The following is a 27637-nucleotide window of genomic DNA, read 5'->3' on the forward strand; positions in this document are numbered from 1 at the left end:
AATACTATGTAATTTATTTAAATTAATGAAATTAAGGGAGCTTAAATGTATTGTAATCTGTAAAATATTTGACAACTTTGCTCACGAAATGGGATTTAAATCGATTTCAATTTATATTTTACATGCATACTAATAAACTATGTTCAAAATATTTAACATTATAATAGCAAATTTTGTCTATTCAAAAGAGATTTTAGAAATTTTTAATTACAAAATACTCACTATGCATAGGGGTTTATTGTTCCGTAATGTGCAAAGTACTAATAACCATCTTTACTAAGTTCTATGACAGTCATATATTTATAGAAAATCTAATTACAATTTAATTATCGCAACAGACATCGGCTCCGTGTCTTTCATGATCTAAGTAACTTAATGGTAAAAGTACTTTTATAATACCAAGGATTTAAATTACAGGCGCCGAGTCTGTGCTTCTCATTTACCTTAGACCATTGTCGTATTCACACTTCGGAAAAACCTATCCGTCAACCTTAAAAATTTTAATACCCATAAAATATTTTTCTTCGATGTTTAATCTGTCTGTGATCATGTCTTTGTCTTTGTCTTTGTCTCACTTTTAGTAATAGGGGCATTTAAATATACGTAAATAAATTTAAAGTAGACAAAACTGCTTACATCTAGATTTTATATTACATTTAAACTTATTGTAAAATTATGAATTTTTCAAATTAACCCGCATCGAAAAGCTATATGTTAAAAATATATATGATGAATATGTAATAAATATATGGCGGCAAAAATATATATATTTATGAATATATAATGTTTTTTACATATATTGGATTATGTATTTTTAATAATATATTTCTTTTTATATAATGTTTTATATTTCTCTATATATATCATCTCATATAATGCTCAATATATTTTTGTCATATATGTAATTTATAAAGAATAATATGATAAAATTTATTTACATTTTGACTCATATAATTAGTGATATATTGTCTGTACATAATTGATCATACATGGAAGAACTTACATGTTTAAATGTACGGTTTGCGGTATATTGGAGTTATATTTTTTCAATATATTCAAAATTATATTTTTCTCGATATATTGAAAATTATAGTCTTTATATACCTATATTTTTTGAGAAACTGAACGATAGCATAGAAATGAAAATTACAAACTAAAATTCATGGTTTTTATTATGTAACATACCATACATATTTTGCAATATACTGGAAAACTTGTATAAAAAATATACATCATGCTGTATATTAATAAATATACTACTTTTAATACAATATATCAATATTCGACTGATTAAAAAAAAATCGACTATTATGCTTCTCAAAAATCGTATCGAAAATATTGTTCGAGATGACGAAAAAAAAATACTGTCGAAGTTTGAGCTCTTAATATTAATATTTACAACTGCCTCATAGCAATTTTCCATTTTTCATTTAAATAATATGGGAAAAATTTTTTTTAAACTTTGGAAATTTATAACTCATCAGCAGATTAATTTATCAAAAAGACCAATACATAATTTTGTAGGAAATTGAATGTTCTACAAAAAAGGTCTCTTATCATTTTTTGTGAATCTATTTTTTCAAAAATTATTCGAGGTCAAAGTTCAATTTATAATAAATTTCAATATTTTTCGACTTTTTCAGCGAAACTAATAGACTTATCACAAAATGTTATAGAAACTTTTTTGTAGATCTTTTTATTTCCTATAAATTATCTTTGTTCAAGTTTTCGAAATTCCTGAAAACTTTTGAGTTATTTATGTTTTAATGTCAAATATTTTTAAAAAATCGTGTTTTGGTCATTTTAATTGTTCATAAAATCGGAAATATTGATTTTTTTAAACTGAAATTTATTAATTTATGATCATAATATTACAGAAAAAAAAATTGCTTATTTCAGTAATTAACTTATTAGTATTATTAATTTTTTTGTCATTGAGAAGTTTTTATTGTTCGAATAAGTAATTATAATTATCAAAATTTTTTAAAAAATTAATGATAATAATTTATTTGAATTTTAAAATTATATTCCACGAAAGAGTAACATTTTAAGTATCATTATTTTCAAGTATTTTATTATCTGCAATTTTTCATAAATAAAAAAACTTTAATACTTAAAAAAGAAATATTAATAATTTTAAAAGAATGTTATAACATTTTAATGGATTTGCTTAAGAAAGGACCAAATTAGGTTGATCTACAAATTAAAAGCCATAAAAAATAATTACCGGCTTAAGGGGGCCGTCGTGCCCCGGTCTCCCCTGTTCAGTAACATGTAGTCATATTTAATGATAATATAATTAAAGTATTAATTTATTTATAGAAAATGAATACGATCGTATTTTTTCTCGCATGATTTAAGTGTAATTCGAATGTTATAGATAAATCTATTTATCTCAATACTTGACAATTAAAAAGAATTTAAACTATGAAAAGGTACAAATTTAAGTCAAGACCTATCTAATGATACCAATTTCGATAACATTAACTAATTTTATTATATAGATATGGCGGGAACAGGGGCGAGAAAAGATTTTTTTGGTCAAGAAATAATTCCTTGCACCAAATAATTTTTTCAAAATTTTCCTTACTCTCTTGAAAATATAGATAATAATGTGATGGTAACGATAATTTTAGTCAACAAGTTCAAAAAGACGAAAAATAGAGATAAAGCTCTTAAAAATATGAGCGATAGCTCATTCGATTCGGAATCACATCTAGAAAAATGTATCTCGAGGATTTATTAGCACATAAAAAATTACGATTGTTATTAACAAATTAAGACAAAAAAAAATGGCATTTAGTTTTTTGGTAATATTTCAAAAACTATTAACATTTTTGAAATTTGGAAAAAAGATCCTTAAAGAGGAGAAAATTTGCAATAAAAAAGTCCCGACTCCCCAAACTCTACCTCTATTATTTATAATTTCAATTTAACGCCGAAAATAGGGCTCCGCGCGGCCGTTACGGCTCGGGCGCACTGCCGCTAAAGAGAGAGTACCACATAAAATAATTTTTTTATAGTAACAAATATTAATTTAAAAATTTGAATAAATTATGGCATCATCTAGACACTTGAAAGAATAAATCCCCGTTGGAAAAAAGTTATTAAGTCAATTTTTCAAAAAGTTATACTTTTGTTAACTAACTAATTTTTTTTCAATCTCCGTTTTCATAAATGACAATGTAAAAGTTTAAATAATACACCTATAAATTTTTGGCTTCGTGGAGCCCTTCTTATATATATACTTAACAAGAACACGCCATAAAAATTTATTAAAGTTCATTATTTTGTTTATAATAATTTTTTTAAAGTTAACAAAAAATGAAAAATCCAAGAAATGTTGTTAAAAAATTTTTTTTCGACAAATTTCATGTTATTGCTGTTTTCGCACCTAACAACAGCATTAAATTACGTTCGAAAAAAAATTTTTACATCATTTGTTAAGTTATTTTTTATAAACAAATAGACAAGTTTAATATTTAAAAAAAATTTTTTTTTACCATTTCTTGGTCTTGGCAAAATAATGATTTTGAAAGCAAAAATTTTTTCTTAAAAAACTTTTGTTATTGTTTATAATCGGTTTCTTTACATTTCGATTGTTTAAATAATTAGTTAAGAAATTATTTTTTCTTTAAAAATCATAATGGTATTTCTTCATAGGTTAACAAAAAAAAAATTTTTTTTTATAAATAATTTCATCGCTTGTTAACTTAACAATTTGTTATAAACAAATTCTATAAACTGTTATATTTTTTTTCTAGAGCGGAAAAAACAACAAAAACAGACCTATGTATGACAGTAATAAAAAATTTTTTTTTCTATTTTTGAAAACACTTTTACATATTACATGAGACCGAAGTTGAATCGGCCTCTTAATTTTTCAACTAACAAATTGATATAACTTATAAACTATTAGAGATACGATAATGAACATTCAAGTGGTTTTTATAGAGGTTCAATTAATCTTTTAAATAAGCGAATGACCAAGTTTGTAACTATTGTTTATCAGCTATTATATGCATTTGTTTATAAAAATGTGAGATTTTTTTGACTTTTTCGTAACTTTTATGACTTATAACTTGTTAAATAATTAAATTACAGCTATGAACCTCGGAACAATTTTATTGAGTGATAAAATATCTACCAATCAACCTTTACATCATATCTATATATCATACAGTTTAAATTATATGCGTGATTTATTAATATTTATCTAACTTGTTTTCTTTTATATATCGTTTTTTGTTTCTTTATTGCATCATTTACCAATATTTTTAATTTCTATGTTTAGGTAATTCTATTGTTTATTTAAAAAAATAGTTTCTTTGATAAAAATTCAAGAAATTCGAAGATAGCTCAATCATTTCATTTGTTAACTTTAAAAAATTATTATAAACAAAATAATGAACTTTAATAAATTTTTATGGCGTGTTCTTGTTAAGTATTTATATAAGAAGGGCTCCACGAAGCCAAAAATTTATAGGTGTATTATTTAAACTTTTACATTGTCATTTATGAAAACGGAGATTGAAAAAAAATTATTTAGTTAACAAAAGTATAACTTTTTGAAAAATTGACTTAATAACTTTTTTCCAACGGGGATTTCTTCTTTCAAGTGTCTAGATGATGCCATAATTTATTCAAATTTTTAAATTAATATTTGTTACTATAAAAAAATTATTTTATGTGGTACTCTCTCTTTAGCGGCAGTGCGCCCGAGCCGTAACGGCCGCGCGGAGCCCTATTTTCGGCGTTAAATTAAAATTATAAATAATAGAGGTAGAGTTTGGGGAGTCGGAACTTTTTTATTGCAAATTTCCTCCTCTTTAAGGATCTTTTTTCCAAATTTCAAAAATGTTAATAGTTTTTGAAATATTACCGAAAAACTGAATGCCATTTTTTTTTGTCTTAATTTGTTAATAACAATCGTAATTTTTTATGTGCTAATAAATTCTCGAGATACATTTTTCTAGATGTAATTCCGAATCGAATGAGCTATCGCTCATATTTTTAAGAGCTTTATCTCTATTTTTCGTCTTTTTGAACTTGTTGACTAGACTAAATGTAGAAAATTTTTCCTCTTTTTTCCACTCCAAAAAAGTCATTTAAATTATAAAATCATTTAGATGACTTATTTGTAATTTACTTTTTGTCATCACTTGTGTCCAGTCTTTTCAGCAGATATTTTTTCAATTACCTAAATTTATGATTTTTTTGTCAACATTTTGGTGTCTTATCGATGTCAAAAAACAGCTTCAAAACTACTATCTAATAGATGTCACAAAGCAAAGTATCCTACTTAGGTTTTGAGATATTTTGCATTATGAAATTTCCGACATGTGTATTTTTTTAGAAATACTTTTTTTTCATTATTTATCTGTTCAAAAAAATTTTTTTATTTTAAATGTCTGCTAATTTTACTATCATATTTTGATGACAATAAAGTTAGCAGACATTTAAAAATTTTTTGATTTTTTTTAACAAAAAAAAAGTATTAAAAAAAATATTTTGAAAAATTGCACGTATAGTTTAGAAAATTTCCGACATCTGCTTTTTTTTAGAAATATTTTTTTTCCATTATTTATCTGTTAAAAAATTTTTTTTTTATTTCAAATGTCTGCTAATTTTTCTATCATGGTATTTTGAGTTCAAAATTTAAAAAATTAGATTTAGAAATCGAGTTTTAAAGAATAATTATAAACATTTTATCAAAGTCTAACAAAGTGCTAAAAATTTCTGTTTTTTCAAAATTCATTGCCTTAAAAAAATTGGTTTTAAATTATCATTTAGTAAAATCAAAGTTCCATTAACGTCTTTGAGTGTAATTAAGACGGGTGTCGTTTCACTCAAATATGAAAAGTAGACAATTAAGTAATAACCTAATGCGCATGCGCGCAAGTTGCGGGGATGGTAGATAATTTTGAAAAAAGAAGGGGAAGCGGTTGGCCCGGTAGGCTAATTTCAAGCACATGTTCCATTTCATGGTCAGTAGTGCGGTGCGGCTGCATGTGTAATAACGTTTGAGTTGTTGACATTCTCGTCAACTATCTAAGTTGACGTTTTATTTGAAATAACATACAGCGCTAGTATCGTTTTCTCCAATATCCGATAAATTAAAAACCCGCAATATTTTTTTTAAATTTAGTATGTGATTTGAAAATTCCCGGTAAACGTAATTAAAATTATGGCACTACTCGATGAAAATAGTAACAAGTCTTTTAATTTGATTGGATTTATGTTTGGGAATATTGACAACAATGGTCAGTTGGAGAATCATTTCTTTGATGATGATGCTCAAAGACATTTGTCGTCACTCGATTCCCTGGGATTTGATTCTGTAATCCAGGATGTAGTGTCACATGAAGAAATTGTCGGGGAATCTTATAGTTATAGTGACGATGATGTGACATTAGAAAATCAAGTGGTCGTGAATGACCGTGACAATGATATCGATCATGATAAATTACCGGGTAACAGTTTTCCTGATGCGAGTGAAGAAATTGAAGATTTGGAGTTGGAAATTCCAGAAGAAAATGTTGATATCCATGCAGATGATGATGAGGCATTTGATAAATGTCATGATACAAAATTGTCACCAGTTAAAACTAATGAAGACAAAGAAAATCATCCTTATTCTTATATATTACCAGCAAAATATGCAAATGTTGATGTGACTGAATTATTTCCTAACTTTCGTCCTAATAAAGTTCTCCGGTTTCACAAATTATTCGGAGAAGGAAAGTTTAGTAGTTTGCCAAATATCTGGCGGGGAGCTCAGAAACTGAAGAAGAATCACAAACAACATAACGAAGAAACAAAAAAATGTACGGATTCAGATCAAGAAGAAAAAGTTATCAAGAGTAAAGGCTGGGTAATGAACTACGGGCCTGATCCTGATCCTGACCAGTGCGCTTCTGATGATGAGCTCAAATTATTGGCACCTGTTAAAAACGAACAACAAGCAGTGACTGGTAATGAAGATGCTAAAGAAAATGTGAAGACAAGTCCAGATTTTAAGGATTGGCGTTTTGGTCCAGCAAAGTATTGGTTTGATATGATGGGGGTACCCGAGACTGGGAGTAATTTTGATTATGGATTTAAATTAGCGAAAGCTAATGAGTCAAATAATAATAAGCTTGAAAAATTAAACAGTGATGGGTTTGATGACGACGCATTTCTTATGGTTTCACAATTGGAGTGGGAAAATAACGTCGTATGGGATTCAAATGATGTAGCGCAGGAAGTTGCGCGTACATTAAATAACAAAAATAGTTCTGCTGGGTGGATACCTTCAAGTTCTAACAGAAAAGCTCAGTCACAGGACAAATTTGACATGAGTTTTCATTCTCGACTTCATGCAGAAAAAAATGAACAGCAAGATGAAACTTTCAGTTCATTATTTCCGGTGGAAAATGATGACCTGGTTTATGGACTTTGGGAAAATGAAGTTATTTGGGATGCTGAGAATATGAAGGAAATTCCAAAGCCAAAAATCTTAACCCTGGATCTAAATGACGACAACATCATCTTAGAAATTCCGGAGGATGTCAACCCAATTAAAAAACAAACTGAGACTCAGCGTAAAGCTAAAAATCCACTTCCGTATTCAAAGAAAAGTAAAACTTTACTGAATCAAATCGGTATTTTGAACATCGCTGAAGAAATTGAGGAAAAAACGCCACCTGAACCTTCAAACTCAACTACACACGATCCTTTCAATATCTCCAATGATGTCTACTACATGCCGAAAGAAAAAGAAATGACTCTGCGACTGAAAACCGGCGGGAAAAATTTAATCCAACACAGTATTCCAGTGATGAAACTAAGTGCGCCTTTCATTCGAACTTTCATGGGTCCCATGAAACTTAGAAACTTTCACAGGCCTCCGTTGCGACGATTCAGCTACGGCCCACTGGCTCATCCAGGACCGCATCCAGTCCATCCCTTGCTGAAATACATCGAACATCAAGCAGAAAAACGTGAACGAGAGAGGATTGCTTCCGGTGGAGGTGACGTATTTTTTATGAGGTCTGCTAAGGATCTAAGTGGCAGAGATGGTCAGCTAATACTCGTTGAATTTTCTGAAGAACATCCGCCGTTGATGAATGCAGTCGGTATGTGTTCGAAGATCAAGAATTATTACAGGCGAAAAGTTGACAAAGATCAGCAGGTACCTAATTATAAGTACGGCGAAACTGTATTCACTTACACGAGCCCTTTTCTCGGATCTTTGGCACCCGGTCAAAGCATCCAAACGCTTGAAAATAACATGTACAGAGCTCCAATTTATGAACACAAGGCTCCGCAAACAGACTTCTTGGTGATCCGAACACGTGATAAATATTTTATACGTGAAGTCGACAATATCTTCATTGCTGGGCAGCAGTGTCCACTTTATGAAGTACCAGGACCAAATTCAAAGCTAGCAGTCAAATTTACCCGCGACTTTCTTCTTGTTTTTATTTATCGTTTGTTTTGGAAGTCAACCGACACACCAAAAAAAGTAAAAATGGAAGATATCAAGAAAGCATTCCCACTGTACAGTGAAAGCAGTATTAGAAAACGTTTGAAATTATGTGCTAATTTTAAAAGAACCGGCATGTATTCAAATTGGTGGGTGATGAGATCTGATTTTCGATTGCCTTCAGAAGAAGAAATCCAAGAGATGGTTTCCCCCGAGCAGTGTTGTGCTTATTTCAGTATGAAAGCTGCTGAACAGAGACTAAAAGACGCTGGTTATGGTGAAAAATTTCTCTTCGCATCTCAAAATGATGACGACGATGATTTGCAGCTGAAAATGGACGATGAAATTAAAGTCGCGCCTTGGAATACCTCGAGAGCGTACATCCATGCGATGGAGGGCAAATGTCTTCTGCAGTTGACTGGTCCAGCTGACCCTACTGGTTGCGGTGAAGGATTTTCGTACGTCCGTATGTCAAATAAACCGATCGTTAACAAAAACGAACAAGAAGTGCAGCCTAAAAAAACACTTAATGGTACGGATGCTGACTTAAGACGACTGTCGCTGCCTAATGCCAAGCAAATTCTTAAAAAATTTCAAATACCCGATGAAAAGGTCAATCAATTAGGCCGTTGGGAGATTATTGATCTCGTACGGACTCTTTCGACGGAAAAAGCCAAAGCTGGGGAACAATGCGAGTCAAAATTTTCTCGGGGTAATCGATTTTCTGTTGCTGAATATCAAGAACGTTACAAAGAAGAGTGCCAGAGAATTTTTAATCTACAAAATAGTGTACTGTCATCAGCTGAAGTACTGAGTTCTGACGAAAATGTAAGTTCGGATGATGAGGACGACTCTGACATTGAAGAAATGGGAAAAAATATTGAGAATATTTTGGCGAACAAAACAACCAGCGAGCAGTTGACGTTGAAACAAGAAGAGCAGGAACGGCAGGAGTTGAAAAAAATGTTTTTGGGTGAGACATCGACAGCTCAAAACAGCAAAAAATCCAAAACTAAAAAGAAAGGTGATACAGATTCTGAACCTGGCGAACGTGTGCTGAAAATTAATCGAACTTTTCGTGATGCTGATGGCAAAGAGTTTACACGAGTTGAAATAATTCGTAACTCAGCAGTAATTGATTTGTATTTAAAAATAAAAAATACCAATGATAAAAAATTAGTAAATGATTTTATGTCACTTACTGACGAACAAAAAGAAGAACGAAGGAAAGAGAAGAGAAGACTTCAAGAAAGATTGAGAAGAATTAATAAACATGAAGAACGCAAGCGAAAGATGATGGCTAATAATCCAGTTTCTGCTGATTCTAATAATTCTCAGGACGATCCATTGTCATTGCAGAGACCAAGTAAATCTTGTCCTGTAGTTCAAAATATTCCGGCTCCAAATTCAGTGAATGTTGGCGTGACTCGAGTACAGGAAAAAAAAGTTGACAAACAATTTAATAGTGATCTTAATTACCATAAAGATCTTGTAAAAGTCGACGGTACTAAAGTCAAATTTTCAACTAAACTTATCAAGGTTTGTACACTTATTTATTTTTTTTTTTTAAATTAAAATTACTCATTTCATTTGAATGCTAATTTTTAATTTATATTAATATATTGCAGCAAATACAAGAGGAGAATAATAACCACAATCGTACGACAAAATCTAGAGATCCTGATACGAAATTCAGCACGAAAAAACGACGAAGAAACACCGAAGACACTATTGATTACAATCAATCAGTGGAGTACATTAAGCCAGCAAAGAGGAGACAAACTGATCCTGTTATTTCGATGTCAGTAATACTGGAAAAAATTATCAATGAAGTCAAACATTTACCCAACGTAGGGCTATTTTTGTTTCCTGTCAATAGAAAGGTAAATTTATTTTCTAGAACAATTAACTTTTATATTTAATTATTAACAAGAAAATAAGAAAATTTTCTGACTTCAGTACTCATTTATTTATTATTTTTGAAGTGATCGGGTACTAGTTCCTTGGACGAGTACTAGTTCCTTGGACGGGTACTAGTTCTCTGATCGGGTACCAGTTCCCTGATCAGGAACTAGATCTTTAAATTTATAAGTACTTTTTTTTTTTAAATCTAAGGTAAGAGACCTAGTTCCCGATCACTGACAGATATTTATATTTACTAAATTTAACTAATTATAGATATAAAAATATATGGAGTGATCGGGTACTAGGTCTTTTACCTCAGACTAAAAAAAAATTACTTATAAGTTAAAAGGCCTAGTACCCGATCTCTCCATGTATTTGTCGATCTATATTTATTAACTATAGATATAAAAATACATGAGTCATCGGGTACTAGATCTTTTACCTTAAATATATTAAATAAATTTACAACTGATACTCAAGTCATGTAAAGACTTTAGTTGCTATTCATTATTAATTAAATAATTTTGTTTTTTTATGTTTTAGCTCGTTCCTGATTACTATAAAATAATAAAACAGCCAATCGACCTACAAACAATTCGAGAAAATATACGACAGTACAAATACGAAACTAGAGAAAAGTTTCTCGCCGATATTAACCGTCTCGTTAAAAATTCATCAATTTATAATGGACCGATCCACCCACTGACTAAGACAGCAGAGCAAATACTTGAAATTTGCGCGCAAAGACTCAAAGAAAAGGATGAGTCTCTCATGAGACTCGAGAAAGCAATAAATCCATTCATGGGCGACAATGATCAAGTAAAACTTGCGTTTCTTCTCGATGATATCGTCAACAGAAAAATCAAGACTATGACAGAGTCTAAATTGTTTCTTAATTTTAAAAAGTTTACTAAGAACACTAGTATTGTCAAAACTCCAATGGATTTAAATACCATAATTCAAAAAATCGCTTCCAGAGACTATCATAATCGCTACGGATTTCTTCATGATGTCAAATTAATTCTAGATAATTGCATTCAACAAAATTCGTCATTTGTACGGGAAGCAGAGATGATTTTTAAAGTTTGCGAACAATCATTGAATGAATATGATTCCTATCTCACGCAGATAGAAAGTAACATAGTAAATAAAAATTCCTATTGGCTGGAAGCAAATAAAAATAAAAATTCTCCAGCAGTTAAATCGAGTTTAAAAAGTTTGAGTTTAAAAAGTATGAGTTTATCTGAGAATGCATCAGTAAAATCTAAATCAGATGATAGCGATTTCATTGATGTCGTTGGTGACGAAGAAAGCCTGGGGTCTGCCACTGAAAATAAAATAAATACCATTCAAGAGCATAAATTTTCCAGTGAAGAAAAATATAAATTAATGGAATCCGAGGACGTCAGCAAAAGCCCGGATTCAATTCCGGAGGAAAAAGTTGACATTTATCAAGATCTTGAATGTTCTGATGATGAGAATGAATTTACTATCGGTGGCCGTAAAGAAGAAAACTTTGAGACTATTTCTGAGAATCAGATTGATAATTTCCAAGATTTTCAATTTTTCAGTGACGGTACATTCAATTTAATGGAACTTGATGTCGGTGGTGGAAACTCGGATATTATGTCTGGCGAAGAAATTACTCTTTATCAATCAGATCTTCAGGGCTCTGATGATGATGAATGCAATTTTGTTCAGAAAAAAGTCTTCCAATGTATCCCCGAAAAAAAAGTTAATCTCCTTGAAGAACTTGAAGTTTCTAGTGAGGACGATGTAAGACAAGAAAATGATCATCAGCAGGAACAATCTTATGATATCGCAGACGGCGAAATTTGGTTTTAATTGTAAAAAAAAAAAATGATATACATATACATAATTAATGAAAGAAATAATTATTAATTCTTAATTAAATAAAAGTACAAATTTTGTTATTACTCATAAATTTAATTTTTGTAATATTACAGATCGATGTACGATAAAATTATAAAAATATTATGAGAACTTAATAATTAGTAATTTATGATCATGTGTTTAAGTCTAATGATTATCATACATTGAAAAAAAACTAATTTTTCATCAATTTATATTTTTTTTATGGTGTAATTTTGTAATTTCGTTGATTATTAAATTGTTAAAGGTTGAAAAAGTTGAATTGTGCCATTATAAAAAATAAATGAAAAATTCTGTTGAAAAAAAATTTTGATTATTTAAAATAATTCATTTTTTAAAAAGTTCGACCAAATCCTTTTTAATTTTAATTTTAAATCAGTAAATAATATTTTTTTTACGAGAGAACTAGTTCCTTGATCGAGGACTAGGTCTTTTAATTATAAGGTAAAAGCCCTTCTACCCGCTCAGTACCATTAGTCGCTCACTTTAACTGTTTAAGGCGTTTTTTTATAATTTTTATAAAAAAAAATTACAACTAAAAATATTATTACTGATAAATAATTATTTGTGAATCTAAATATATTAAAATATGATGCATCAAATTATTTTATTATAGATTATAAATTTAAATTAAATGACTGTTTTCAAAATCGCGCTCAGTCGGGCGTTTTTTACTTTAACGTTCATTCGTTAGATTTAATTTGGGTTAAGTCAAATTTTTTAAGAATTGTTGTAACTATATCTTATTAAATACATTTTCAAAATTCATGAAATTTGATATTATGAAAGAATAAAGTAGTATAATTTATAAATTATTTGTCCAAATCAATAAACTTATCATAGTTTAATTGATATTGTCTTTGAGCGACTATAGGGCCATGTGTTGGTCGAGGAATGGTACATCACAACTTTTAGTGAGCGATTATGGGTACACTCAAGGACCTTATTTTAAAAATGAATAATAATTAATTATCAAGATTATTCTTCAAACTAAAATTTTATTCTAATACTCGAAACTTCAAAAAATAACTATAAAAAAAAATCTGGCTTTTCATTTTATTTATTAATTTATATAGAGTGATTTAATCTCACTTCAATGAAAAATGAGCGGGTACAGGGGCTTTTACTTAAGCAATTTTTTTTTTAATTTAAGGTAAAAAACCTAGTACCCAATCAGGGAACTAGTACTCGATCACTCCGTGAATTTATAAATCTATATTTAGTAAAATTTAGTAATTACTGCATTTAAATGCAGATATACAAATACATAAGTGATCGAATACTAATTCTCTGATCCGGTATTAGTTCTCTAATTGGGTACTATTTTTCTGATCGGGTGCTAGTTCTTCACTCGGATATTAGTTCTCTGATCGGGTACTAGGTCTTTTAACAGAAGTAATTCTTTTTTTAAAATCTAAAGTAAAAGACCTAGTACCCGATCGAGGAACTAGTACTTGATCACTCAGATATTTATATAATTTTAATTAGTAAATTTTACTAAATAAATATATATATTCACGGAGTGATCAAGTCCTAGTTCCCTGATCGGGTAGGAAGTCTTTTACCTTAGATTTAAAAAAAAAAATTACTTATGTTAAAAGACCTAGTATAGTACCGGATCAGAGAATTAGTACCCGATCACTCCATGTATTTGTATAGATATATTTAGTAAATACAGATATTCAAATACATGAGTGATCGGGTATTAGTTTTCTGATTGAGTACTACGTCTTTTATTTTTTATACATCAATACGTTGCTGTGGGAGTAAAAAAAAATATTCTTTTAAAACTAATCACTCTAATACTTATATCAATAATATATAGATATACCAGAAATAATAATTTAGACCCAGACTAGAAATAAATACGGTTTTGAAAAACTGACCCTAAATAAGCTTGAGTCATATTTCGTGGTTTCAGTGGTCATTGGCAAAGAGCGACATCTTTGAATTTTGAGAATTAATAATAATAATAGTGAACAAGACATGAATTTAAAAACAAATTATAGAGGTTAGAAAAATCCCACGTGGAGTAATAAAGTATCATACAATAATGTTTTAAATGTGTGGTAAGAAGTTTAAATAAAATATTTAAAATCAGTGAAAAAAATTATAAACAATGAAAGAAAAAATGACAAAGAAATTATCGAATCGTACTGATGGTAGAAATGATGATCTTGTGGTTAAGAGAAAAGGCGGCGGAAGCATTATTGATAATCGTCCACTTTTTTCCAATGACGGAGAGTAAGTGTTTTATTATAAATATTCTGATTAATATTATTTGTATATTTTTTATTTTAATTTTTATTTATTGCCTAAGAATAAAGAAAGAGGTAAATTTGGAGCTACGTACCAGTAGCTCCCACCCTCTGGCCTTCCCTTCCCAGCATAATAATTTAAGGGATTTAAAAATGAGTTTAAGTAATTAAATAAATTAACAATTGCCTGGTTTTAAATTATTTTATTAATTAAATGTAAGGAAAGCGGCAAATTTTCTGACGTTTTGAAAACCGCGGGATGCCGCGCTGGAAAAATGTTGATTATAAAATAAAAATCACGTGTTTTGTCATCAGTTTCTGATGAGAATTGTCGTTGAAAAAAATTAACAGTTTTTATTTATTTATAAAAAGAGTTTCTACAGGCCCAGTTTATGCTTTAAAAATTAACACGCTACAGTTTCCGACCCGAAAGACCCAATTATTGACTGGTGATTTGAACCAAATGTTGGTCGCAAATGTAGTTTTTAATGCAAGTTATTGCTGCAATAAAAACGATTTGAAAAATTTTAATTATCGACAGTTTAATATATAAAATAAAATTAATTTTTCTTGGACACGTTTTGATATAAATATAGCAACGATAGTAAGCGAAACGTTTAAAACATTATTAATTTATTGTTATTTATAATTTCTCATGTGATATTAATGTTCAAAACTTGTTGTTTGAAAAACAATAATTATAAATAAATTATCAGAAGTATAAACTATTATTTATGTTAACAAATAATTTGATTATTAGTTAAACAGCATTTATTTATAACTGTATAAATTATAGATGCGAAATGTTAAATTTCGAGGATCACTTACAGCAACATACCCGCTAGTTGCTGTACCACTTATTGACCCCCATATTTTAGCGTTAAAATTAATTTTCATTCATTTAATCACCATCAAAAACATAAATATAATCAATTTTAAACATACGTATATATTTTATTTTATTTGCATACTTGAATTATATAAAATTTAATCATTCAACCGGCGAACTCTAACTAGAAGAAAAAATTTACGTAAACGGACACATTGTTCTTAAAAAATTACAGTAAAAAGTTATTGATGCTTAATTTTTAACAAGAAAGTTCAGAAGTTATCACTTTAAAATTTAAAAGGTCAGAAGCCGGGCCACGGTCTATTATTAAGTCATTTACCTTACAGGGAAACTGAATATTGATAAGAGACTGGTAATCGGTACCTTATTTTAGGAATCTTCAATTGATTTGTAAATCGGTATTACTATTAATTAATTTAGTTTATTTTTTATCAATTTAATAATTAATTAATTTGTATTTTTCAGAACACTGTATGTAGTATGGAAGCAAATAATCAGAGCATACAGTACTCAGACGGGCGATTTTGTTCGAGAATTAGAGCCAGCAGAAAACAAAATTACTGGTATCGCATCAACTGAAAATAATAACACGATCATTGGTTGTACTGAAACTGGTGTCCTAATAAACTGGGACTCCCATGGACTCATCACCAAAAACTTGGTACAATTTCATATATTTCACAAGAATAAAATTTATGTTAGCAATAGTAATTCATATTAATAATATTATTTTATATTTTCAGAAACTTAAAACTCACAAAAACGTAAAAATAAAGAGCTTTCATATAGTTAATTACACCAATGTAAAGGGAAATGATACACAGCAAGCTCTGATTACGTATTATGTGAAACCTAATAATGCGATCCAGCTGGTTCTGTTTGATTTAGAAAATGGAAATGATATAAAGTCTACTAGTATTCGGTACAAATTTTTTTGTTTTAAATTTTGACAATTATCATACTTTTTTTTTATTAAATTAAACAATTATTTGATTTCAGTGCCACTTCTGAAGATTATTCTGTAGATATAATTGGAAATTATGGAAATAATTTGATAGCATTGGCCCAAGATCTTGATCTGCATATTTTACAACCAGAGAGAAATTTAACTGGGAAATTGTAAGCATTTATTTATTTATTAAGAAAAAAAACTCGGGTAGTGCGATTAGTTTGAAGACGAATTATTCGTAAATTTTATTTTGAACGACAAAAAATTGTAATATTTTTTCCAACAATTCAAATTCTTGTCGGAAGTAAATAGAGCTCACGAATCTACGAAATAATTATTGTTGATCACTTTAAAAAATTAATCTCTGCCCCAATTTGCACACTTGGCTTTGTGACATCTATTAGATAGAAGTTTTGAGGCTGTTTTTTGACCTATCGACAAGCCACCAAAATGATGACAAAACATAAACTACAAATAATTGTCAACTAAGTCATCTAAATGATTTTTTAAGGGGGATAGCCCCTGATAGGTGATTTTCGGGAATTTTTTTGACTGGGATAATAAAGGAATTTGGGGATCGGGTTTCTTTTGTTCTATAAAGTATACATCGAAGACAATTATCCTAAATTTTTGTTAAAAATTATCATGTTGTTACATAGTTATAAGCATTTTTGTGGAGCACCAAAAAATTTCCCCCATCACGGTCTCATCTCTAACTCAAAAACGGATTATCTGAAACAAAAAAACCAAACCGTGTCGTAATCTGTATGCATATGGTTATCGTTTCACGTAGGGGATTTTGGAAATTTGCATTTGAAAAAAAATGGCGACATATTAAAAATTTTTTCGTTTTTTTTTTCATTTTTTTGGATTCAAACAGCCCGAAAAAATCTTAAAAATCAAAATTTTCAAAATCCCCTACGTGCAACTTTAGCTACTGAATAGACGAATACGGAAAAAAATAAAAGTTGCGAATCGGTTGATATTTATGCAAATTACAGATGCTACCAGTTCAAAAAAAGTAGTTTCGAGAAAAACGCGTTTAAAGTTTTTAGTCGATGCAACGGTCAGTTGACGCGCTGTCAGAATAAACATAACTCGAAAAATATTCGGAATTTTTATATAAAACTTTAGATACATATTTTTGAATATATAAACTTTGATTTAATAAAAAAAAAAAATATTCCCCTTAATTGAAATGACTTTTTTAAATGGAAAAAAGGAGAGAAATTTTCTATGACTCCTAGAACCAACTTTTGTATATCTTATTTATATAAAAAAAACTTGGTTTTGAGACACAAAAATTAATCTTGTCCTTTTTAAAAGACATCTTAATTGTCTCTGCTACTTGGGTCTGCAAATAAAAATTTAATATTTGAAAGCTGATCATAATATTTTGATTCGTATCGAGTAATTTGAAAAGTCACAAATAATTCTAAAACTTTCATATAACTCGATTCAATTCGCACCCACCTAAAAAAAATATTTTATGTATTTAATATTTAAAATAAATAATTTTTCAGGCATAAAATAGGTTTTGGTGGTCGTAAATTCACGTGTATTGCTGGTCATCCCGAGGAAGATTGTGTTGCGACAGGTGATTCTAGTGGAAGAGTTGCAGTATGGAGAAATTTATTTGCTAAAAGAGCAACATATGGTTCTTATCATTGGCACACATTACCAGTTACGGATGTCGTTTTCAGTAGATCTGGTACGAGAACTTAATAATTAATTATCATAAAATTAAGTATTGCACAATATTGCTATATTTAATTAATATCTTTTGTACAGGTGGTCATATGTACTCTGGAGGAAGTGAATGCGTACTTGTAAAATGGACTCTATCCAACCCTCATCTAAAAAATTTTCTCCCTCGACTTCCTGCGCCAATAAAACATCTCACAATAGCCCCGAACAATCTGTACGTCGCTGTTTCTACTCTGGACAACGGAATCATTGTCGTTAATCCTCAGAGAAAGCTTACGGCAGTAATACAAAATTTTACGTGGGGTGTTGGTGTATCGCAAAAAGATCTTTTTCCAGCTGGACTTACTCTGGATCCTCGAACAGGAAGTTTGGTGCTCAACAGTCGAACTGGACATGTTCAGTTTTTTGATACTCAAACAAAAAGTTTACTATATAATGTAAGTGAAATATATTTAGTGTTTATTAACCCTCAGCGTTTACACTTCCGGTATGAATCATAGGAGATCGAGAGGATCCTACTGTTTATTATCAGCTGCAACAATTCAATTGCTCAGAATTTTATAGAGTTACTATTTAAAAATTTTTATCGAAGCTGATGTCAATTTTTATCATAAATTTTAATTTTAAATTCTGATAAAAAAAAAAAATTGTCATGACAAAACAATGGAAAAGTGATTTTTTGACTGAAAATACATTTTTTCAAACATTTTGAATTTAATTTTGTGGCAGATTATTGGAAAATAAATTTACTCTGATCTAAGATCGATAACAAAATTTAATCTTCTATATTTTAGTCAATGAAATTCAAATTTTTTTATCAGAAGTTTAAAGTTACCAAAAAAAGTGTGATTGGTTTTTTTGAAAAGATCTCTGTAAATATTGAATTTTCAAAAAAAATGAATGAGACCATTTTTGTAGAGCTTTAAATTTTCTACAAAAAAGGTATCTTGTACTTTTTTTTTAAACTGAATAGATGTTGAGATATTTCGAATTTAAAGTCGCCTGGATTATTCTGGACCCCTGCTCGTTGTCTTTATCTACAATTTAATTTTTTAAAAAACATAAGTAATATTTAATGTTAAATTAAATTTTCATACATTGATGGTTTAGGTCAACATCACAGCTCAAAATTTTTTGACTCAAGAGCGTAGTGCGATAATTGTTAACACAGAAGTTACAAAAATAGCATTAAATTATGACGGGTCATGGATGGCGACTATTGAGGAACGTGATGATAAAATATCTTGTCCGGAAGTAAGATTAAAATTCTGGAAATTTGACACCGAAAAGCAAGTGTAAGTTTTTTTATTTGATACTTTCTACTCCTGCTATTATTTCGAATAATTCGCACCCTAATCTCTATTTATCTCTACTTGTTTTCAGATTTGCATTGAATACTTCCATTGAACTTCCCCATGAATACGGGGTAAATGCGCTTAAATTTCAACCAAGAAAATCATTAGTCGAAGAAGATGTTTTAGCAGTAACTACTGGCGAAGACAATAAATTCAAATTATGGAATTTATCACAACCGTCATCTATTTACCGTAAGTATTTTTAAATTTAAATTTATGTTACTGTGATATTTTAAATATTAATGAATAAATAATTATTATGTTCAATAGAGAAAAGTAGACACTGGCAATGTTATGGAGTCGGTACATATCGAGGATTACCAGCATCTGATGCTGGATTTTCCCAAGATGGTTCTCTTCTTGGTGTTGGTTTTGCTTCCAGTCTCACAATCTGGACTCCTGACTCGAATAATTTAAAATGCAGTCTAACAAATAATCGTTACCCTCAAGAATTAAAGTAAGTAAATAATTTATTTTAATTAAATGTACAAAAAAATAAATAAATTATTTAAAAATAATAAATTTCAGGCGTATAGAGTTCGGAAAATTTGAAGCCTGTCATCTAGTAATCGCCGCCTCATGTGAACACATAGCAGTTTGGAATCTTCTAACTCTCAGTATCATCTGGAGTGTTCCCTTGAAGCTTAAAACCCTCGCCGCAGATTCACAGTCAGCTTTCATGGCAACATTTACCGAAGACAATACTCTCTATGTATTTACTCCGCTCAATTCGACTCCCGTGTACACGAGGAAAAATATTTTAGAAGAAAACAATTCAGTATTGGCCGCAAGTTTTGTTCCCCATCCTTGCGAAAAACAACTCCCTAGTTATCAAAAGTGGCAACGAAAATCTCAATTATTCTTTTTGGACTCCAATCAAGAACTTTTGACTCTCGAGTCGGAGTCTGAAGCATCGATTTCTCTGGAAAACTTGATAGGAAATGGGTTACCTGCAACAGCCTTTAGCAGTATGGTGGCTGAACAGACGACCAGTAATGTCGAACGTGAATCATCTTTCTTTCACGATCAATTTAATACTTCGAAAAAAAGTATTGCTGAAGAGGTAAGAATTTTAAAAATATTTATCTGGTTACTTAGTCATTTTTTTATCGATTCTTTGGTATTGGAATAGTCTATTGTGTGACAAAGGATGAAACAAAACGATTTTGAACCAGGGTGGTTGGCTGATATTACCCCAAATGTGAAGTCGCGTTTTATCCTGTGCCCTACACTATATTTTTCATATTACCTGCATTGATACTGGGAGTTACAATGTCTGGAGTGAGTCGAAACAGGCTAATTTTTGGCCAATAGCGCGGCAAAAAAATAATTATGTATTTTAAATATATACTTTATGATACTGAAGTTAGCAGACAAAAATTTTCGGATTTCAACAAATTAATTACAAAAAAAAAAAAAACTATGAATGCAATTTTTTTAAACATTTTTTTTTTAAATAATTTATCGTTTTAAAAAAAATCAAAAAATTATCAGGCGTCGGCTAACCAGTAACGATCCTGAAGTTAGCAGACAGCTACAAATTTTTGGATTTTTTTTTTAAACAAATAAATAAATAAATTACAAAAAAAAAAACTGAAAATATACACATGTAGAAAATTTAATAAACTATAGGTGCAATTTTTCAAAATATTTTTTTTTTATAGTTAATCGTTTTTAAAAAAATTCAAAAACTGTCAGACGTCTGCTAACTTCAGTATCATTAACCAGTATCATATGCACTTTTTGATTTTCCAACATTTTTTTTTTTATTTTCAATATCTATATCACTACAAAATAATATCATTCTATAAGTCTTGGTTGTAATTTTAAACGAGTTAATCTGTGAGACATTAAGTAGATCTTGGGCAGGTCACTGGGATGATACTCAGTATCAGCCAGTTTGATCCTTGTGTGTCAGTGTTTTCTTGATAGCCGATAATTTCTGCAACGTCGGACCAAATCAAATTTCCTGTAACGCAGGCAATGCCATTGAGGAATCTGTCTCATGTTGTCGAATGCCTATTCAATCAAAAATTTAAAATAAATTTAATTGTTAATCTCTTATCCGTTTCAAATTAAATATATAAAATATATAAGTCTCAAGTATTTTATATTTAAATTCCTATCAGTTTTTAAATTAATAAAGAAAACAAAATATCTATTTAATTTTTCAATAACTTACGGCATCTGGGTTGCTCACGGGGTATCCGTGGACAACTACGCCGAGAATCGCCAGGAAGAAAAGAAACACGATGCTGAACTTCATTCGCACTATCGTTCAATATTGTTATTGTAAAATACTTTTCGCGAATTTTATAAACTTTTTTAAATTAAAAGAAAATAATTTTTATAAATATTAAATTATATTAATATTTTTTGAATATATCAACTCAACAGTGACTTCACAACTGGTCCTTCATGAGTCTCGGCATCATTTAATATAGACCCTTGGCTCCCCTCTTCTCGAGCCTCTCTTTCTCGTATTTTCTCTTTCTCATTTCTACATACATTTTTTTTCTGTATTTCAATTAAATAAATTCATATTTTTCTTTTTTTTAAATTAACAATTTATTATTAGGGGTGCGAATAGTTCGAATTTACTAATTATTTGTTTCAAATCGAATCGAATAATTCAAATTATTCGAAAATTTTCAAATGATTCCAAAATTCTCTTTCGTACGACATAAAATTTTAATATTTTTTCCAATAATTCAAATTTTTGTCAGAAGTAATTTGAGGTCAGACACGAATCTACAAAAAAAATTATTTTTTTTTACTTTAAGAACTGAGCTCTCCATTAAATAAAAATAAATAATTTGAACCTGATCAGAATTTTCTCATTTAGAATCGAGTAATTTAAAAAAGTCACGAATTATTCGTAAATTTTCTAATGATTCCAAAATTTTTTTTCGTACGACTTTAAATTCTTAAATTTTTTCCTATAATTCAAATTTTTGTCAGAAATAATTAGAGCTCAGACACGAATCTACAAAAAAAAATTATTTTTTTTTACTTTAAAAACTGAGCTCTCCATTAAATAAAAATAAAAAATTTGAACCTGATCAGAATTTTCTCATTTAGAATCGAGTAATTTGAAAAATTACGAATAATTAAAAAAATTTCGAATCATTCGCACCCCTATTAATAAATAATTGAATCTATTGCTAAAAATGATGAAATAATTCATGACTCTCCCAGCTCATAAATTTATTATCCCCTCGGTATATTTCCCCGAAGGTGATAAATCAGATTAGCGCATACGTTAATAATGAACCCGTGATAAGTTTTAGTGTTGTTCCTTATATCTGTCAGTGTTACAGTCCAACAGTAGTAATCGACACGTATATATTTTGATTAAGCATCGAGAGCAGTGACCTGGGGATCACTGATCTGACAATTGATCTGACATAATCTGGTGTTGACACGTAGGGAAGGCGTCAGTAGCTACAAAGTAAACCGTTTACTTTACCAAGTGATCATTCACTTATTATTATTACCAATGATAACATTAAAATGATGTTGCCGGAAAATTTATGTCTTGTTCACTTGGACCATCAATCAGCGCATCGCAGTTTCTAAACACCGGAAATACCTCCGGAGTTACACAAACAAAGACAAACTTTATATCTACAATAAACTTACCAACGCAATAATATTGACGTATGAGTATGGATATATATAGATACATATGCACTTATATATTTAAATTCAGACCGGTTAATTGAAACAATTTTTTTTATCATTGCGACAAACAGTACTAACAAACGTCATAGGATGTATGTGGGTTTTATAGAGATGAATCAACCTCGATTCCAAGCAAATTACGAAAAATTATAATTTAGGTCGCGGCTTTACCTTCAATCCTACTCGAGTTTTTTAAAATTTTATTTTGTTTCATTTTTTGTTCTTTCATAAAACTAATGCATTTATTTTTACACATATATTACTGATACTGTGACTGGAAGTACACTGATAATAATCTCGTCCTTGATTTCAGCTGCTGTCAATCTCACCGCACACGTTGCCTTCTAAGAAGATACTGTATGGACCTTTTGTCTTGTCATTCAAAGCTCATATCGCACAGAAAGTCAAAGTTCAAGAGGAAAAACCTTCAGGGTATGTTTGCAAACACTTTGTAACAATGACATTGTTTATTGTTTTGTAATATTTATATATTTATTTATCGCTTAATGCAATTTACAAAATTTTACAGTATTCATTCGCGTTATCTCAGTGCGAATAAAAAAAAAAAAAATAAACATGAACAGTTATACAGTTTAATTATCGGAATCAGTTTTAAATTTATACAGAAAAAAATTATTTCTTGATGCAAAAAATTTTTACTTGTCTCAGGAAATTTTTTGTATTATAAATTAAAAAAAAAAGTTTGTGGGCTAGGTAATTTTTTCTAGTTTTAACAAAATTGTTTGCATTATAAATTGAAAACAAAAAATTTATTAGAGAATGAAAAGATTTTTTGGAGCGAAAAAAAATTTATGGCGCCAATAAATTTTTTCTAGTCTTAAGAAAATTTTTGTCTGCAATTCGTAATGCAAAATATTTATTGCGCCAAGAAATTTTTTTTTTCTGTGTATTTTCCATTTCCACGAGAATCAAGGGCATTCTCAGACAGTACCCCCCACTTTTTAAAAATATATAATGACTTTCAACTGTCATAACCGTATTAAAATTTTATTAATTAATTAAAAGAACATTAAAACCTTAATTGAAAAAAGGACAACGTAGTCGTAATTTCGTTGAGATAAAGAATTTTAAAAAAATTACTTACAGTTGTTATCAATTAAGGGTTGAATAAATTTTAGCCAACAAAATTTAAAAATTCGAATTATAAAATTGACATGACAATTTTACTGAAATTTCGTTTAACTCCTAATTGATATCAAGTGTAAATAATTTTTTTAAAAATCTTTATATCGACGAAATTACGACTACGTTGTCCTTTTTTCAATTAATTGATAAAAAATTGATACGCTCATGACAGTTGAAAGTCATTGAAAATTTTACAAAAGTGGGGCGCACTGCCTGAGAATGGCCTTAACTTCTTGCATTTATTTAGAGATTAACCTAAAAAATGTAACGATTTTGAATAGTCATTAACTATTTATAGTTTATTTGGGGGTCTACAGTTTCCGTGGCGCCACCAAATGATCGCGAATTCTTGTAGATCTCGACGAAATAAGACTTTTTTTCAAATAGCTGTAACTTCTTCAAAAATGGACTAATTCGGACGTAATTTTTTTTCAAAATTTTAGTCTTCAAATGCACTTTCCGAAAAAAAAATAAAAAAAAATAAAAGATATTAAAATCTATAAAATATTTCACTTTTTTGAAAAAATCGCATTTTTCTCAAAAACTAAGCGAGATATCGAAAAATTTTATTCTTTAAGAAAGTCTTCTTTCGTCGAGTTCTACAAGAATTCACGATCATTGAGACGCGCCACGGAAACCGTAGAATCTCTTTTATTTGTTTTAGTTATGACGTTAATTACTTATCACATTGAATATTTTATTTATAATTATAATTATTATTTTAGGGAAGACATTGAAACGGTTAATGATGAAAGTACTGCTGAGGAAAGTGATGATGAAGATAAAAGTATATCAAAATCCGAAGATTCCTCGCCAAAAGATATTAAATTAATTAACCAGCATAATATCACAAATGATAATAATGACTACGATGATGAGGAATTCGAAAATAATCCAAATCTTGTCAGTTATGACTGGACATGTGTGGCTGATATTTATTCAAATGAAACATTGTGATCTCACAGATGATTATTTCACACGAATTAAATTTAACTGAGCAATTTACGTAATTTATAAAAAATTTTAAATGATATGTTAGTACATAACATTTAATTTTATTTTACATACAAATGCCTATGAATTAATTTTTGTATTAAAATTGTGTATAGATTAAATATATTATTTTTTTTTTTCTTTTTGAAAATCTAAGACCATTTATTGATATTTTATTATTTATTATTTCTTAGATATATTTCTTTAAAAAATATAGATGTTGTAGGGTCACATGTCGCAATTTTCAAATAATTTTACGGTAATATGTTTTATTTTGCCAAAAAATTCCATCAGTTAAAAAGTTTATATATAAAGCGATAACTTAATTTCGTAAAATGCATTTTGAAGTTCCTGAAATCAGCTTTAAGTTCCATTGCATAATTTGTGTTTTATGAAAATTTCTTCCAACAAATTGATGATCTCCATTATTTGAAAAAAATTGCACACCTCGACCGCGAAGCAGAGAGATAGTGCTCTACTGTCACCAAATTTAAATTTAGGTGACCGACCTAATGAACTTTGAAAATTGAACTTTACCAATTTGAACTTGACAATTTGAACTTTTATTATGTTGATGATGATGATGATGATGATGATGAATGAATAAAAAAATAATTATATAAAAAAAAAATTATTTTTGATAAAAGAAATATTAAGTTATTCAAATTTCCAATTTACCAAAGTTCAAATTTACAAAAGTTCAAATTTCCAAGTTTAAAGTGTAAAAGTTCAAATTTTCGAAGTTCATTAGGTATGGAACCTAAATTTACTTTCGCAGCTTCATCTTCTCATCGCTTCTGAATGATGACATAACTCAAATTCGTAAATTTCATAGTATAGCTCATAAAATAGTAGTAATATACACTATTATCAATTAATTTGTAATTTATTATTTCATTTCCTGTAGCGTTTCCACGGAACCAGAATCAATACCATGAGATAGAAATCAATCCTACACAATTATTTTAGTTTTCGGAAGATTAATTGATGATTTTAGAACGTAATTTCAAATTTATTTAAATAATAAATCTATCCTTCCATTCCAGGTAAGGCCGGATGTCACTTTTTTTAATTAAGTACAGGTGAAGAGTTGAGCTTCAGCGATAAATCAACTAATTCCTCAACGATATCTTTGAGAATTGAGTTATATTCCGAATTTATCTTCATAATTTCCGTAACGATATCTCTCCTGTCTTCATACCTGAACTTACTATAGGTCTCTGCATTGTTCATTATTTTAGCGCCAAGTTTACTATCAAGAAGAGTAGTCGGAAAGTAAAGCGTTGCCGTGATAACAGCGCCAAGTTTTTGTTCTTCATACCCATCAATTATTTCTTCCCACGAGGGATATTCTTCTATAACTGGATTCATCTTCAAACACTTTATCAAATTATCATAATAGTATTTCATCATTTCCAGAGTTTTAGAATCACGAAACTTACGAGAAGAGCAGAGATACAGAAACAGAGCAACGTCCGCTGCCAGCGGGGAGTATCGGATAAGTTGAAAATCAATTATACGACAACGCGGTGGTGATGAATCATCAAACATGAGGTTATTAGACCACAAATCTCCATGACTTATAACATTACGTTTAGTCGGTGAAGGTTTTATAGCATCGAATACTTTTTCACAAGTATCAGAAATGAATGTCGTGTCCAAATTCATGTCTTCGGCAATTTTAATCGCGAGATCTACACCAGCGCAATACCACCGGTACTGATTTCCCGTTTTAAGAAAATAATTTTGCTCTACAACATGAGGGTAGACATCAATAAGCGGCCGGCCGAGTTGTTTCTCAATCACCAGAGAAGACGCGTGCAAATTCGCCAGCGCTTGTAACCCAGACTTTATCAATTCTTCGCTCAATAATTTTTTCGGGTGCATTTTGAACCCTTGGAATCCCAGATCTTCGAGTACTAATGCATCCGCTTTTATCAAATAACACCGCGGACCCCAAATATCTCCCGTATATTCAATCGACATCTTCGGCACCAGGTCTTTGAAAAATCCCGTCTCTTGACGAAACACTTCCGTGTCTTTTATGTAAGAAGCCTGGTCCGGGTAATCGTATGGTACAGATTTGACAAAAAAACTTTTTTTAACTGAAGAATTGTCGAAATTGATGTTTTTTACTGTTATGTCCAAGCGCAAGTGTGAAGACAAAAATCCGATTTTTTCTTCAGAATAAGCGTGAATCGAATACTTCAAGACTTGCGCGTGTTTACCAATAGCTTTTTTTGCAACAGTATTGACATCTTCTGTCGTTATGATGCTGCGGAAGTCAAAGGAATTCGGTTGTCTGCAAGACATTGCAACTGATACTTAAAATTTTTTTGACTATTGGCTATCGTCCCAATTGGGTCGCGTGCCAGTGACTGATACTAATCAGTACGTCAAATATTACTGGTATTTATACATTAATGCTAT

At 29.7% G+C, this 27637-nt stretch overlaps 3 protein-coding genes and 1 long non-coding RNA gene across 8 annotated transcripts; 2 read left to right on the top strand and 2 right to left on the bottom strand.

The window, feature by feature from the left end:
* Window positions 1-5998: 5998 nt before the first annotated feature.
* LOC130664645 (transcription initiation factor TFIID subunit 1-like) lies at window positions 5999-12516 on the top strand. Its single transcript, XM_057464656.1, has 3 exons — window positions 5999-10006; window positions 10096-10350; window positions 10916-12516. Exons 1-3 carry the CDS (start codon window positions 6188-6190, stop codon window positions 12215-12217), a joined length of 5376 nt encoding a protein of 1791 aa, XP_057320639.1. The 5' UTR covers window positions 5999-6187; the 3' UTR covers window positions 12218-12516.
* Window positions 12517-14239: 1723 nt separating this feature from the next.
* On the top strand, window positions 14240-25347 carry LOC130664647 (WD repeat-containing protein 75). Its single transcript, XM_057464658.1, has 12 exons — window positions 14240-14509; window positions 15839-16034; window positions 16117-16295; window positions 16373-16492; window positions 17846-18033; window positions 18114-18466; window positions 19140-19324; window positions 19413-19576; window positions 19655-19841; window positions 19913-20447; window positions 23382-23500; window positions 24940-25347. The coding sequence occupies exons 1-12, from the start codon at window positions 14385-14387 to the stop codon at window positions 25169-25171; spliced, it is 2583 nt and encodes an 860-aa protein (XP_057320641.1). The 5' UTR covers window positions 14240-14384; the 3' UTR covers window positions 25172-25347.
* Window positions 21122-23517, bottom strand: LOC130664660 (uncharacterized). 5 transcript variants are annotated; one of them, XR_008989442.1, is made up of 3 exons: window positions 23240-23517; window positions 21567-21901; window positions 21122-21403 (listed from the first exon to the last, which is right to left on the bottom strand). It is a non-coding gene; the product is annotated as an uncharacterized LOC130664660 (long non-coding RNA). The 5 variants fall into 5 exon arrangements; XR_008989441.1 differs by having other exon boundaries at window positions 21567-21884; window positions 23240-23516; XR_008989439.1 differs by lacking the exon at window positions 23240-23517 and adding an exon at window positions 23027-23041 and having other exon boundaries at window positions 21567-21884.
* LOC130664651 (uncharacterized) lies at window positions 25341-27600 on the bottom strand. Its single transcript, XM_057464673.1, has one exon. The coding sequence runs from the start codon at window positions 27518-27520 to the stop codon at window positions 26276-26278; it is 1245 nt and encodes a 414-aa protein (XP_057320656.1). The 5' UTR covers window positions 27521-27600; the 3' UTR covers window positions 25341-26275.
* Window positions 27601-27637: the final 37 nt, after the last annotated feature.

This window comes from Microplitis mediator, chromosome 3 (assembly GCF_029852145.1).
Source record: "Microplitis mediator isolate UGA2020A chromosome 3, iyMicMedi2.1, whole genome shotgun sequence".
Taxonomy (NCBI): Eukaryota; Metazoa; Arthropoda; class Insecta; order Hymenoptera; family Braconidae; genus Microplitis; species Microplitis mediator.